Source organism: Gymnoscopelus microlampas (assembly GCF_963454915.1).
Source record: "Gymnoscopelus microlampas genome assembly, chromosome: 3".
Lineage (NCBI taxonomy): Eukaryota > Metazoa > Chordata > Actinopteri > Myctophiformes > Myctophidae > Gymnoscopelus > Gymnoscopelus microlampas.
Window position 1 is genome coordinate 27,666,523 of NC_139940.1, and position 13,759 is coordinate 27,680,281.

Sequence of the window (13,759 nt, forward strand, 5' to 3'; positions counted from 1 at the left end):
CAGAGCCTCCCCTGCAGTCACATCCTGTCACCACAACCTCCATCTGTGAGGAACTCACTGTGCACTTCTGTACATCACACACTGTCCCCAGATACAGACAGTGCTCCACCAGCCCAGGACAGTATGACATGAAAGTTACAAAAATATTGAACCCATTAAGACCTGAGGCCGATTCTATAAATGTTCTCAAAACGAATTCAAAATTATTCGACTTTCAAGATTTTTTAAATGTTCAAAAATAGCAGATGTACAAGCTCGCAGCGCAGAAAAGTGCTAGCTAATACTGCTTTAGTGTTGTTGCAGATATGTAGTGTATCGTATGTCATGGTGATGAATTCAGTACAATGGACCACAGTGGAAACAAGCCTCCACATGCTTTTTTTGTTATCCTTTTAGGATTGTTTTCTTTTTTACTGTACAGCCATACCGTTTTCAAACTGCCAATAAAGTATACAAAAACCTTTAACTTCACATGTAATATTTATTATACATTTGCAGTAGGATGCCCTGAGCAGGAGGCCAACTGACAAAATGAAGACACCGAGTGCATGCATAATGCTATGCAGTGATATCATCCCCTGTGGACACGTGCACAGTAACATGGAGTCCATACAGAACACCCCCCCGCCCCGGGAGTACAAGGGAATCAAATTCACAAGATGAATGTCAATAGTGTCCTTCAGTTGCTTTCCTGGTCACCTTTTCCCTCACCTACAACTGATCAAACAGCTGTAAATGGAAGGAGAGAGGGTTTCTATATGGGGAGACCTGTTTTGTTTCCATGACATTCCCTGACATCAGCGGGGGTGGGGGTGGGTGGCGGCTGCCGGGTGGAGACAGAGGAAAGTGAAAGATCTTCGCTGTCCTCTCCGGGAGTGAAAATGTGTAATAAAATCTGTCAGAAACCACTTGTGGCTGCTGAGCATCATTCAGCCTGTGAAATGAGCTCCTCTTAAAGAACACAGCCCTGTGGTAAGGTTACCGCCAACTGCCGTTGTCTTCGGCTCAGGTTGGTGTCAAAGACAAAAAGAGAACATTGGCATTATACAACATGGAAGTAGCCTCATAGGAGATATATAAATATATATATATATATATATATCCCACCTTCAACTTTATTGTCACATCACAGCTTTGCAGGTGTAAAAAAGTGGGTGAAATTCTATATATCCTATATAGATATGGGTGTTGGGGAGGCAAAAGAATATGTCACGTTTGTGCCCGTTTGGCCTAATGGCAGTGATGGACCATTTGACAAGCTCAGACAACTTCCTGCAGCGTAACATGTATGGAGAACATACTGCTGTTGTACTCAGTAGTAGTCGTACTCATTAGCAGTGCATTGGTATTTGGCATCATGTAAACATCTCAAAGTGGCACTACCAACTTCTTCATGCACAAAAGCTTCCAATACAATCATTCTATGTTGTGTTGGAAACACAAAATGTATATAAACAAATAAGACGTATTATTAGATAAACATATACAGTATTAAAAATGTATCAATACAGCTACAGTATGCATAATACTCATTCTCATCTCTCTCGCACTCATTCATGTATACACTTTCACTCTGCTTTCACTCAGGGGGCACAAGGGAGTGTTTTAGCTCAATTGGTAAGTAAGTCATGTTTCTTTTTTTTCTTTTTCTTTTTTAGCACATGACTCATAGTAGTTATAATATCAACATGTTAAAACATCTCTATAAAGCTTTTTAAAATACACACTGTGCAATATAAGACAAAGCTGCTATCTGGGCTAAGGCCACGTTGATTTGATATCAAATACATTAATTTCTGTCCTTAAACATATAAATAACAACTAAAAGACTATTATTTTCAAAACCTAGGAATACGATAGGAGTCTTTTGACTTATGCATATTTGTCAAGGGTCCTTTGTGTGTGTGTGTGTGTGTGTGTGTGTGTGTGTGTGTGTGTGTGTGTGTGTGTGTGTGTGTGTGTGTGTGTGTCTCTACAGCAGGGTCAAATCCAGGTACTGTCCTCCCTGCTTGGCCAAATGAGGGGGGAAGGGCATCAGAGGAACATCACCTCCACTGGACTGACCAAACAGACTGCTGCTCATGAGAGGCATCGAATCACCAGAACTCTAGAGATTAGACAGATGGAGAGAAAGAGACGAGGGCAGGAGTGTCAGCATTGACTGTACATAAATAGAGAACCATAGTAGTACAACACTAAATCCTCAGTGTCAATTTAACTCTGAGAATGTAAACAAATTGACCTGTAAGGGTTTTACTGTGTACCAGACTACCCGGCAGTTACCCATCACCTTCTCCAACCACCTCATTATAACCCACCTCCAACACTACAACACTAGAATCAATGACAGGCTATTATAGTGATTTCCTGCCTATAGGACAGGAATACAGTCACTATAGCATCAGCGTGATTAGCTACATCAGAGCTCTAGATTCAATGAGGAAATGGTGCACGACACAAGCAAGATCCAAAGAAATGCTTAAACTCCCAAGAGGCTATGGCCTATCATCGATACAAGCATGTTGTGGTTAGTGGAAACGTTGTCTAAACAGAGACATCCCTGTCACACCGAGTTCCTGTGATCCCCCTCCTACAGTCACCACTAGCTCGGACGAAAGCCACGGTCCACATCCCCTCACTGGCTCTTCAGCCAATCCTTACCTTCCACCTGTCTGAGACACCTTTAAATACACACCCATTCTTTGGGCTGCGTAAGCAAAGTCCTGGTCGGGTCGTGAGCGTGCACAGCACCATGGGCGTGCATAAGACCATCTTCAGACGCATACTGGGGAGGGGAGGAGGAGGGACAGAGACACCAGGACTGAGACAGAGAGACAAACAAAAACAAATACGCCGCTCTACAAACCACGTTAGCTGTAACTAGCCAACACCTGGAAGAGGCAGAGTGGTGCTTGTCCATAAGAGAGGCTATTCATTGTGATTCTTTCTCTAAAAAATACACTTGGCTTGAGCTCTGTGTAGATCATGAAGCAAATATCTTGTGCAACTGTACGGTTCTCTTCAGAGTTTAAATAAGACTTCTGGCAATTCAAGTCTATGCAAGTAACAAGTGTGTGTGAGAGAGAAACAGGGAGAGTAGACCAGATAAACTAGTTTGATAGCCTCTGGGCAAACACAGTGGATGCCTGGTGATACACACCCACAATAGAAGATTTGAATACAGCGTATATAGATCCTCCAGGGAGGCATGTGAACAGCAACGTGTACAGGAACTGCAAACACGTTCTTGACATATGCACGTGTGTGTGTGTGTGTGTGTGTGTGTGTGTGTGTGTGTGTGTGTGTGTGTGTGTGTGTGTGTGTGTGTGTGTGTGTGTGTGTGTGTGTGTGTGTGTGTGTGTGCACGCCAACACCCTGCACACACACAGGTGATTTCATACCTGGTAGCCCTGTACGGCGTTAATGAGTTCTTTGACTCCGTTGCTGTAGGCCAGACCAGGCATGCGCATCAACCCCCCTGGAGAGGAGAGCGGGGAGGGGGAGGGGAAGAAGCCTACAGTGGTGGGTGAACCAGGTGGACTGGAGAAACAAACACAAGGAAGTGGGACTCTTAGTAGGAAACTTTGGGAATATTGAAAATAAGTCCTTTAAATACACTTTCCAAAAATAAACAGATTTCATGCAATGAAGAATAAATTAGGCTCAAGCACCAAAAAAATGAATTGCATTGGATACAGTCTGGAAGTGATCTGTGGTTGCAAGGAAAGCTGGCTGACCAGGGAGAAAAAGAGGCCGGTGCTGTTTACCAACTTCTGATACCACACGGTTCAGTTATTAACTACCCTTGTCCCCAAGTCCTTCTCCTTGACAAAACCACACACATCCATCACACCCAGACCTTCCCTCTTTCTTTACTATACCAGTGTGTGCCAGTGATTTTGATCTACTTGGGAACGTTGAATCATGAACGCCAGTGGAGCTGCATAATCCCACAATAAAAATGAATAAGTCATATTTGTTATTGGCTATTACCTGGGGTAGTAGGCTGCGTAATTCATGTATAGCTGAGCTGAGGCAGGGTAGTAGGCGTGTCCTGGGGGCAGGTGGCGGGGGGTCAGCAGTACCTGGCCAATATTAGGATAGAGTGCAGCAGCCTCGGCAGGTAGAACAGGGGGGGCGGGGCTGAATGAGTAGGTTGGTGGAGACAGACCTGGAAATGAGAGAGGGGAGGTGGGAAGATAGGCTCAAAAAAACAAAGCGAAAGAGATACACGCTTCATATGGAATGAAATAGTCCATTAGAATTCTCATCATTGTTTGTTTTAGAGAGAGTTCATGCAGTTCAGACAAACAATGGCCCCTCCACTACTCAACAACTAGAAGATGTGGCTGTGTGTATGTGCAATAGACCACTATCACATGGTGGTCATTTTACCCTTGCGTTATACTCATGAGGGAGGGAAACCCAACCCGAGTATCACATAAGAGCAAATTGACCATCATGTGAATATGGTCAATTGTCTGCAAGCATCCTATAAGAGTGTCCCCTATCCAGTCAATATGATATAGGCCCCATTACTACCTACACAGAATTTGCCCTGAATTCAAGCGCTCTATGCTTTTCACTCAAATGTGAACTCATGTACTCCACCTAAAACCACTCAAAAGCATTTAACAGTTTTATTCATTGTAAAAACAAAAATGCAACCAGTAGCTTGTCGTTGGCGCGCATAAGTGCACATTGACAGTGAAGTGAGAGAACCAGAACACAGAACATGTCTCTACACACCAGCGAACAGCTTCCGACACCTCTCCCACAGCCCCAATGATTGGACAAGCACAGGTGGACACACATCTAAGACCGGGGGACTGATTATGTCCAATCAACATACCAAACCCTCTGTTGTCAATCTGACAAAATGCTGCAATCCTGCTGCTTATATCAATCCAATAACCACTACCGATCATAGTATGTATGTACTGTATGTACTGTAACGCTAAAGTAGGGGACTAAAGCCTGAGTTATACTTAGTTGCATGCAGTTGTCGTGCATGGAAAATAGTCACGCTGCAACGCATTGTGAGCTTGCAGATCTGCTATTTTCAGTGGGCGACACAGGCGCACAACCAAGTATAAATCAGGCATAATGGTGGGATTAAGAATTGGGTGACACACATGACGTTGCAACAGACCCGACTATTCATTCAGAAATGTGTGAATACCAGAGATGGAAATTGAAATTGTAGAACAGATAATTCTCTACAAGGTTTCTCAGTGCATGCAAACATCACCCCAAACAATAAATCACAGTGAATTACAAAGGGAATAACCAGGAGTACCATACAGTATGTACACGCATATAAACATGCACACACCAGCTCACACATGTACGTACACACACACACACACACAACCACACACACTCACTCACACACACACGTGCACACACTTCCTACCCCTCCTGTTCAGACCATACGTCCCCGTCCTCCCAGTTCTAGATTGGAGAGAACCCAGAGAAGAGAGAGGGGCAGAATTTAACCTCTAACCTCTGCCCTCTGCCCCCCGTGGCAGGAGCCCACCTACCCTGCGATCCCGAAGCACCCCCAGCTCCCAGCGGCACTTACGTCTGGACTTACATGGCGGCGGGCTGAGCCCTGTCCCACTCCGGCTGCTCCGGCTATGTGTGTGTGTGTGTGTATGTGACAGCGAGCCTCCCATCAGCACCAGGCCCATCTCCTCTGCGCTGCAGGGGAACACCTCCACGTAGCGGCTGTTCACCCCTCGCAGACCGCACATCACTTGCTTGTGGAGCCGCTGGGAGGCGCCGAAGGCCCGCTCTGCTGAGGTCATCTGTATGAAACAATCCCCTGATGGACGACCCTAAAGACGGAGAGATGGCGATGCCGAGGTTAGTGTAAATGTGTCTGAGGAGCATGCATAAATGTATGGCCTGTAGAGCAGTGGTTCTTCAGTACCCCCTTTCCCTGATTTCTGAATCCAAGTACTGTACCTCCTTTACCCAACAACAGTTTGCTTAGAAATGTGCAAAAGGAAATCACAGCTAGTGATGCTATGAATGAATATAACCCACCTTTTGAAGAATAATTGCAAATAAGTAATTGAGTGAAAGAGTTACAATTAGTGCCTTCCAATCAGATTTATTTTAAACGGTGGCCATAACATAGTACGTCCAGTTTTGATATCAATATGTTCAAATAATGTGCAAACAGATGTTCTAGTCAAGCTTTTCATTTAATTTGGTTTAACACTTTACAGATCAGCAGGTTCAGACAAGGTTTGCCAATGTTTTATCATTAAACACAAAGTAAAATGTATTATTTCATTTTCCACTATCTCTCATGTACCCCCTGTAGTACCTCTGTGAATGAATCCCTAGCGGAAAACGTACTAAACATTTGAGAAACATTGCTGTTGCGTGCAAGGGGTACCTGCTGGTTGAGCACCATGTGCACGCCATGCGGTCTGATGTCCTGCGTGAACTCCCCCAGAAAGGTGAGGATGTCCTCTATGGTGGCCGTGTAGGGCAGCCCCCTCAACCGCAGGCAGTCCCTCATGCCACCAGGAGGGGGCAGGAGCGACACTGTGGGTAGCACTGACACCAGAGGGGCGGGAGCCACAGGGATCAGAGGCGCCGACGAGTACCGGTTCAGCACCTAAAACAACACACACACACACACACACACACACACACACACACAGTTACAATGCATCTCCAGAACCTCAAGCAATATCTCTTCAACAGTGTAACTTACTATGCATTACACTAGGTACTGTTTCGCTGCATTATTGTAGAAGGCATAAAAGTCTTCGTTCAGAAACACTAGCCTATAATGGATACTGCATCAATGGTTCAAATTCATAAATAACTGCAAAACACCCTATTCACTTTGTTATATACATCAGTACATTTTTGTGTAATGTTACAGTTACATGCAGGTCAAGTCCTCACTTTTGGGGGGTGTAAATGTAGTATGTGGTGTAATTTTATACAGGAGCTGGCCTGTTGCCAACAGGACACCGACTTGTTTGCAGTGCTAGAGAAGAGCCATAAAACCCTTAGACTCTCACAGTCACATTATTCAACAAGAGACCACATCCATAGATACTGTACATTCAAATGCATGCTTATCAATTCACTGAGATAACAACATAATTTGAATTTATTTATCCCATGAAACACAATAGAGAAAGATAATGGTCATCTATTACACATTAGAGAATTGTGTATTTGTCCAAAAAACTTCCATTAATAGGAACAGCGTAAAGGGGAAGGAACACACACACACACACACACACACACACACACACACACACACACACACACACACACACACACACACACACACACACACACACACACACACACACACACACACACACACACACACACACACACACACACTCACACACTCCTTATCATGCCGTTCTCACCCTTAAACCGTCTTCCAATATTTCCTATAAGTAACCTACACCCACACATTGTCTTGCCCAGCTCTGAAAGCACAAAAACAAGAACCTACCAACAATAACTCTGCATGCTTCTACAAAACAAAAGAAATTTGAGGAGGCAGAACTGCAATCCTCAGGTCAGAAAAACAAAAACTCAAATCCACCTCATTTTCAGGTCTCACATCAATGCATACGGACACACACACACACACACACACAAACACCACCCTACCTGTTGCACCTCTGCAGCTGTGCTCTTGAACAACTCGATGTATCTCTTTCCCAAAATGTCCTTGTGTTTCCTTAGGGCAGACTGGGCATGGTCCTCACAGGCAAATAAGACGAAGGCATCGCCAGTGGGACGCCCGTCCGGGTAACGAACAAATAGGATGCCGTCCTTTCCTCCGCTGACCGGACATGCCTCTCTGAGGCCATCCTCCTGGCCAAAGAAGACCAACACCTGCTCATGTGTAGCGGTGAAGGGAAGCCCTCTCATCCTCACTATCACCTGGTCCTCCCGTGACAAGAACACTGCTACCTCATTGGACGTGCCTGACAAACAGAGGCACCTTGTCAAGCCACAAGTAAATACATACCAAGTATACAGTACATATAGTCATTGGCATTAACATTTCCCGCTCTTATGCCATACTTGGGATGGGGCTGGCATGAGCCTTAAGTCAAAAGTCATGCTATTCAAGCCATTAAGAGGACAACTTGTGCCCTGTCGATAAATGGCATCATGTTTCTGAAAGACATCATGGGATTATGATGAATTGCTTTGATTGCAGTGATTACTTTTTCCTATGCTCCCTGTGGAATGATTGGATTGATTCTTTGCCAAGAAATCCACCCCAAACAGGTTCAGACTAAGCAGAGACTATCATAATGACAGCACGTTGCATTGGTGTCTTCACACACCATTGATCATATTCACATGGCAGCCATTTTGCTGTTACGTCATACTCGACGGGGTAAAGTTTATAACCAAGGTTTCAAAGGTCCACATTTAAGTTTCAGTATGTGACTCCAAGTTTCAGCAAGTGGCTCCATTTTCTTACCTCCTGCAATTTTAAGGAAGTCCTCTCCTGTTGCTTTGTAAACCTGACAATAGAAGGAATGAGGCAGTCAATTATCAAGCAATTAATTTAGTCATCAAATCACTATGATGCTTGTGCTGGAAATAACTGCTGGGTGATCCTTTTATTAGTAACCCACTAAAGCCCTATTTCAGAAACATCTACAAGCTCACAACGCGGCACAACATTGTGAGCTATTAATTCTGCTATTTTTGAAAGATTTGAAAAGTGTTCCCATGTAATGACATTCCCAAAATAAGGACACCAGGGTTAATGTTGTTAAGCTCACCTCTATGTATCTGTTTCCCATATGGTGTTTGTGCCTCTGTAGAGCCAGGTCTCTGTGCTCCTCACTGACAAAACGAACAAGAGCCTCTCCGTTCCTCCTCCCCTGAGCATTTAGACACAACGCAGCTCCACCTCTGAACAACACAACATTTATATATGAGATTACAGCACTCCAACATCAATGCCGAAATGTTCCTCCAACCATTAACCATGTGAGGTCTCCAAGCCTTCTCATAGTCATTAAAAGTACATTGACGAATGTGACAAGTCAACACATCGCTTTCTAAAGAAATAGGCTTGTAAAACACACACAACTTACTTAGCAATGTTGAGTCCTCTGAAGAAGCGAGCTATGTCCTGGTCAGAAGACTGCCATGGTAGACCTCTGGCTCGGATCACTGTGTTGTCACATACTTTCTCCATCTTACTGCTACACAGACACGCACACAGGCATTAGAATAGCAGAAAATAACTTTTACAAGCTCTCACCACATTACAATCGTTGCGAGCTTGTAGAACTACAATTGTTTTGTTGTTGTGGTTTAGTGAATTTTATATTGTCTGCTTGTAAATAATAATAATAATAATAAAGTTTACTTACCAAGTGCCCGTCTCGAACTTTTCACTTACTCTCTCTGGGTAAGAGAACTTGTGACCTGTGATGGAAGAAAAATCAATATATCAGCACTCCTCCTACACAGTTATATGATAAGCCCCTCTCCCGTTATCTGGAAGAGGTATTTGGTTAAATGTAAATAGTGATAGTGTATGGCACTCACATAGGGGCTCAGAGATCAGGGAAAGGACCATGTTGGCCATGGCCTGGACCTGTTGTACTGCTACCTCTGGGGACAATGTGGCAGATGGATCCAGAATGGCAGGTGGATCAACAGTAATGCTCAAAGCTGAGGGAGCAGCAGTCAAGGAGAAAACTACAGAATGTGGTAAAATGTGTCAGAAAAAAACAAGTTCCCCTTATAGGTGGGCTTGACCGTATGTATGTGTGCAAAAGAATGCATGTAAACATGAAAATAAATGATAGTGAGAAGAAGCAGCCCAAGAACAAATGAGGGGGGGAGTGTAGAGCGAGGTTGGTTCTCTTGTTGTAATGGGTGTGTGTGGGTTAGCCCTGTTGGCTAAACATGCTGTCTTTCACTATGCACTGAGCAAGGTGCTGCCATTGTTTCTCTATTTGCATTTCAAAACCACTAGTCTTGCAACCAACACCCCGTGGCTTGTGAACGTCTGATGTGTGTGTGTTGCATGTGTGTGTTTTGAGTATTATGTGCTCACCACACGTCCATCTTGCTCTCTAATGCCTTATTTATACTCTTGTTGCACTATGTCACGTTTTTCGCTTGAATCTGGTCAGCAACGTGGTTGTGCGATGGAGTGTAAATTGACCTGATAGCTGATTATGCCCAACATAATTGAAACATAGTGATTAGTACACACAGCACTGACAACACCAGGTAATAACTACCAGTTCTATTTTATACAAAAAAAGCAGATCTATAATCTCACAGTGCGATGCAACTCATTGTGAGCTTGTAGATCGGCTACTTCAGCTCATTTTGAAATTGTTTGCCTATGATGACATGCCCAAAATAGGGACACCAGGTTCAAAGTGGTTAATGTTATGAAAGGATACATTCTGCCATGACGTGCACATCCAGCACCTTCAGGTCACATGTGGGGAAGTGCTTTCTGAACTCCTTCCGCAGGTCAAAGAAGGAATAAAAACAGTCTGGCACTGGGATGTTCTAGAGAGAAGAGAATGTCAAAGTCAACCAATATGTTGGGGAAAAAAACTAAACTGAAATGAAAGCAGGATGTGAATATGTTTCACAGCAACAGCTGGATGATGTGGGTTTACAACGGCTGCTGTATATTTATTGCTGTCATATTCCTATTTACTCAAGAAAAGACAGTAATTCCACTATGTGTACAGCTGTTTAGGTGTGATATGTTGACGATGCAGATGGGGTAGTGTCATCTGTGTTCATGTCTGTGTCATCAAGTAGACAACTGAATGACATTCTTGTAATGAGGTTAAATGCTTCACATAATGCAAATTCTCAACCAAGAGCATAGCCCTGTCACAATGCATCCCCTCGTGGTTCTGAGTCCACTAAAGGTTGTAGCAGCAGCGAATGTCCGCCCTGGCGGTGAGGCCTGTGCCCTCCCTGGTTGCTTACCTTGCCTGCAGCCTCAGGGTGGATTACTTGGCGGATGTGGAGCTGCCCGTCAGTACACAAACACACTGAAGTACCTGCGCCCATGCTGTTCACATCATTGGTCAGTCTAAGATGAAACTGAAAAGATAGGCACATAGCCATAGTGTTTCCTTTTAATACAGTGACTGCTTGCTTGCTTACTTCATAGAAAAACTGAGAGGTCAGGCTCTAATTTGTTGACTTTTCCTCTCTTATATATATATATATATATATATATAGTTGGTCTTCTGGCAATCTGGCTTCTGGAAGGCTACAGTAGAGGCCTGGCTACGTTTATTCAACTTCTCTTACACATGATCTAAATGAGTTAATTTACATTTTGGGGAGCTGTAAAGATAGAGGTCCTTATCACTTAACTGACTTATCCATGACAGCTGACACTGTAGTTTACATTTACTGTCCATTATTTGGTTAGGAGAGCTCATCAACATCATCATTGAAATGAAGGGTCATACACTGCCGCCATTTTTATTTTTTCTCCTCTGTAAATATAGCTATTGGTATTTATTTGTTGATGACATGTAATCATATTCTATGCTCTGTTGATGAATAGAATACATAGGACCACAATGGAAACACCTTTTTGTGTTATCCTTTTAGCCTAAATGCTTTACTGTACTTTGTGCTTTTTTGACTAATAAAGTGTTCAATCAATCAACAGTATTTTGGGGTGAGTGAATTTAAGAAGGTACAGGTACAGTATGTATGAGTTGCCAAAAAAGTGACAGTTATTATGATGTAATAGACCTATATATACATTACACACCAACTTCCGTGGACTATAGGCAACAGAGAGGTAAATACCTGGTTTAAAGCACTCTCAAGGTTTGCGGCTGTGGAGACGAATTCTGCACCAGATCCTTTCTCTCCCCCCACCCCATCCTCCTCTTTTTCTTCTGTCAAGTCTGAGAGCTCGGGCTTAACCAGGAGCTCATTCACCCTGCCCAACTGGTTTACAGGAGAAGGAAAAAAACATGTCAGACTTGAAACAGCAGAAACTCCCAGGCTAATTATCTCTCATCAGGCTATACCACTGACTTTACAACAAAGACCATTCACTTTTTAACTACTTGAACTCAAGCATCCGTATTGTGGGGAAAGCTTTCGCTGAAAATAGCTGAAAATAGCAGATCGACAAGCTCACAATGCCACGCGTTGCCTTGCATTGTGAGCTTGTCGATCTGCTATTTTCAGCTATTTTCAGCGAAAGCTTTCCCCACAATAATAGAAAACAGAAAAGACTAGTATTGAGCCCTGAGGGACTCCGGTTACCCATATGGGGTTTAAGTGGTTAAACATCGCATAGCTCTCAGGAGGTTATTTGTAGGCAGTTATTAGGCTGTTTATCCTGGCCATTGTGGCGAACAATCTCAAAAATACTATATATTATCTTTGGGAATGACAAAGTTTTTACCGTTTTGTTCTTTAAATCCACCAGCTGCCACACCAACTGCACCAGCTCCTTCTCGTCCGAGCCCAGCAGCTCTCCACTGGCGCCAGATGTGGTGGCGAACAACACCGCCAGGTAGTCGACCTGTGCCATCGTCATTTCAGGAACAAAATACAAATAATACAAAACTAATCTAACAACACAAAAAAGATTAAAACTATATAAAAAAAACTAAACAATGTGTAAAAGTGAAAAAATAACAAAAGATACAGCTCCCTATCACTACCTACACCTGACACCTAAACACATAGGTGTGCTCAACAACTCCGGGCAGAAATCTATGCGAACCTAGTCAGCACTACAGTCACCATCGCGGAGTAATGGCTGAAGTACGTTACTTACCTACCACCCTACCTACCTGCGGGACCACGTGACTCTATGCTACCACCTACCTGTGGGACCACGTGACCCTGTACCTGCCCCTGTGCCCTCCCCTACTCCAGGTGCAGGGTTGCCATGTCCGCTTATTATAAGTGACTTTTGGGCTTGTTTCTCTGTAAAGTTGCTTGTAAATATTGGTAGTTGCGGGTTAGTTTTTTTTGGGCGTGTTTGTTTCTAAAGTGTAGTTGCTTATTTGGTCTTGTTTCCCAGTGTTGTCAAACCAGTGGTTCTCAAACATTTTCATGTTGAAGACCCTCAAATTAATATATATTTGTCTGCGGACTGAACATATTTTGTGCCAGGGACCCGTGTACCAGATAATTATGTTGTTAAAATATTCCACATTTATTTCCAAGATTCTTTTGAAAATAGCAGATCTACAAGCTCACAATGTGTAGCGCATGCGAGGCGTTGTGAACTTGTAGATCTGCTATTTTCAAATAGCCAAATGCACTGTTTAAAGTGCTCATGTAGCCTACTCGCTTATTTTGGGCTAGTTTTCATAGACCTGGCTGCTTATTTCTCTCACAAAATCTGTCAACAGTGTTCAGGTGCCTCGAAAATAGTACGTGGCAAATACTGGCAATCTTTGTCAATCTTTTGCCCGGCTGTACCTTTTCTCCCCTGCAAGATAGATATGGAGAATATGGTAACGATATTCACACACACTAACTATTATTAGCCTATACAGTGGTTCGTATTTTTATTTTGTTCATTTCAAGGACCCCCAAGCCATAACTCTCAGAGTTACAGATCTTTAAGGGTCCATTTTGAACCCCCTCAAGGAACCCAGAGGGTCCCTGGACAGAGCCCACTTATTGAGTAAATTAGCCTACTATTTATAACTAAATGTAGAAAAAGAAAGAAAGAAAGAATAAAATCAAATAACTCTTT

General features: G+C 43.4%; 1 protein-coding gene across 4 annotated transcripts; it reads right to left on the reverse strand.

Annotated features, from left to right (window-relative positions):
* Window positions 1–461: 461 nt before the first annotated feature.
* esrp1 (epithelial splicing regulatory protein 1) lies at window positions 462–12,819 on the reverse strand. 4 transcript variants are annotated; one of them, XM_084053456.1, is made up of 16 exons: window positions 12,449–12,819; window positions 11,839–11,982; window positions 10,996–11,112; window positions 10,449–10,560; window positions 9,577–9,702; window positions 9,399–9,453; window positions 9,117–9,227; window positions 8,799–8,931; window positions 8,492–8,534; window positions 7,663–7,982; window positions 6,410–6,634; window positions 5,585–5,840; window positions 3,994–4,171; window positions 3,402–3,540; window positions 2,696–2,785; window positions 462–2,107 (listed from the first exon to the last, which is right to left on the reverse strand). In XM_084053456.1, exons 1-16 carry the CDS (start codon window positions 12,581–12,583, stop codon window positions 1,973–1,975), a joined length of 2,319 nt encoding a protein of 772 aa, XP_083909582.1. In that variant the 5' UTR covers window positions 12,584–12,819; the 3' UTR covers window positions 462–1,972. The 4 variants fall into 4 exon arrangements, with proteins under 4 accessions (XP_083909582.1, XP_083909583.1, XP_083909581.1 ...); XM_084053457.1 differs by having other exon boundaries at window positions 5,597–5,840; window positions 11,839–11,974; window positions 12,438–12,819; XM_084053455.1 differs by having other exon boundaries at window positions 11,839–11,974; window positions 12,438–12,819.
* Window positions 12,820–13,759: the final 940 nt, after the last annotated feature.

Coding starts and splice junctions, on each gene's coding strand:
- esrp1 (XM_084053455.1), bottom strand. CDS start 12,583: ATGACGATGGCACAGGTCGACTACCTGGCGGTGTTGTTCGCCACCACA. Junction 11,113..11,838: donor TTGAGAGTGCTTTAAACCAG/GTATTTACCTCT, acceptor CTATCTTTTCAG/TTTCATCTTAGACTGACCAA. Junction 9,703..10,448: donor TGTGCACGTCATGGCAGAAT/GTATCCTTTCAT, acceptor CTGCTCCCTCAG/CTTTGAGCATTACTGTTGAT.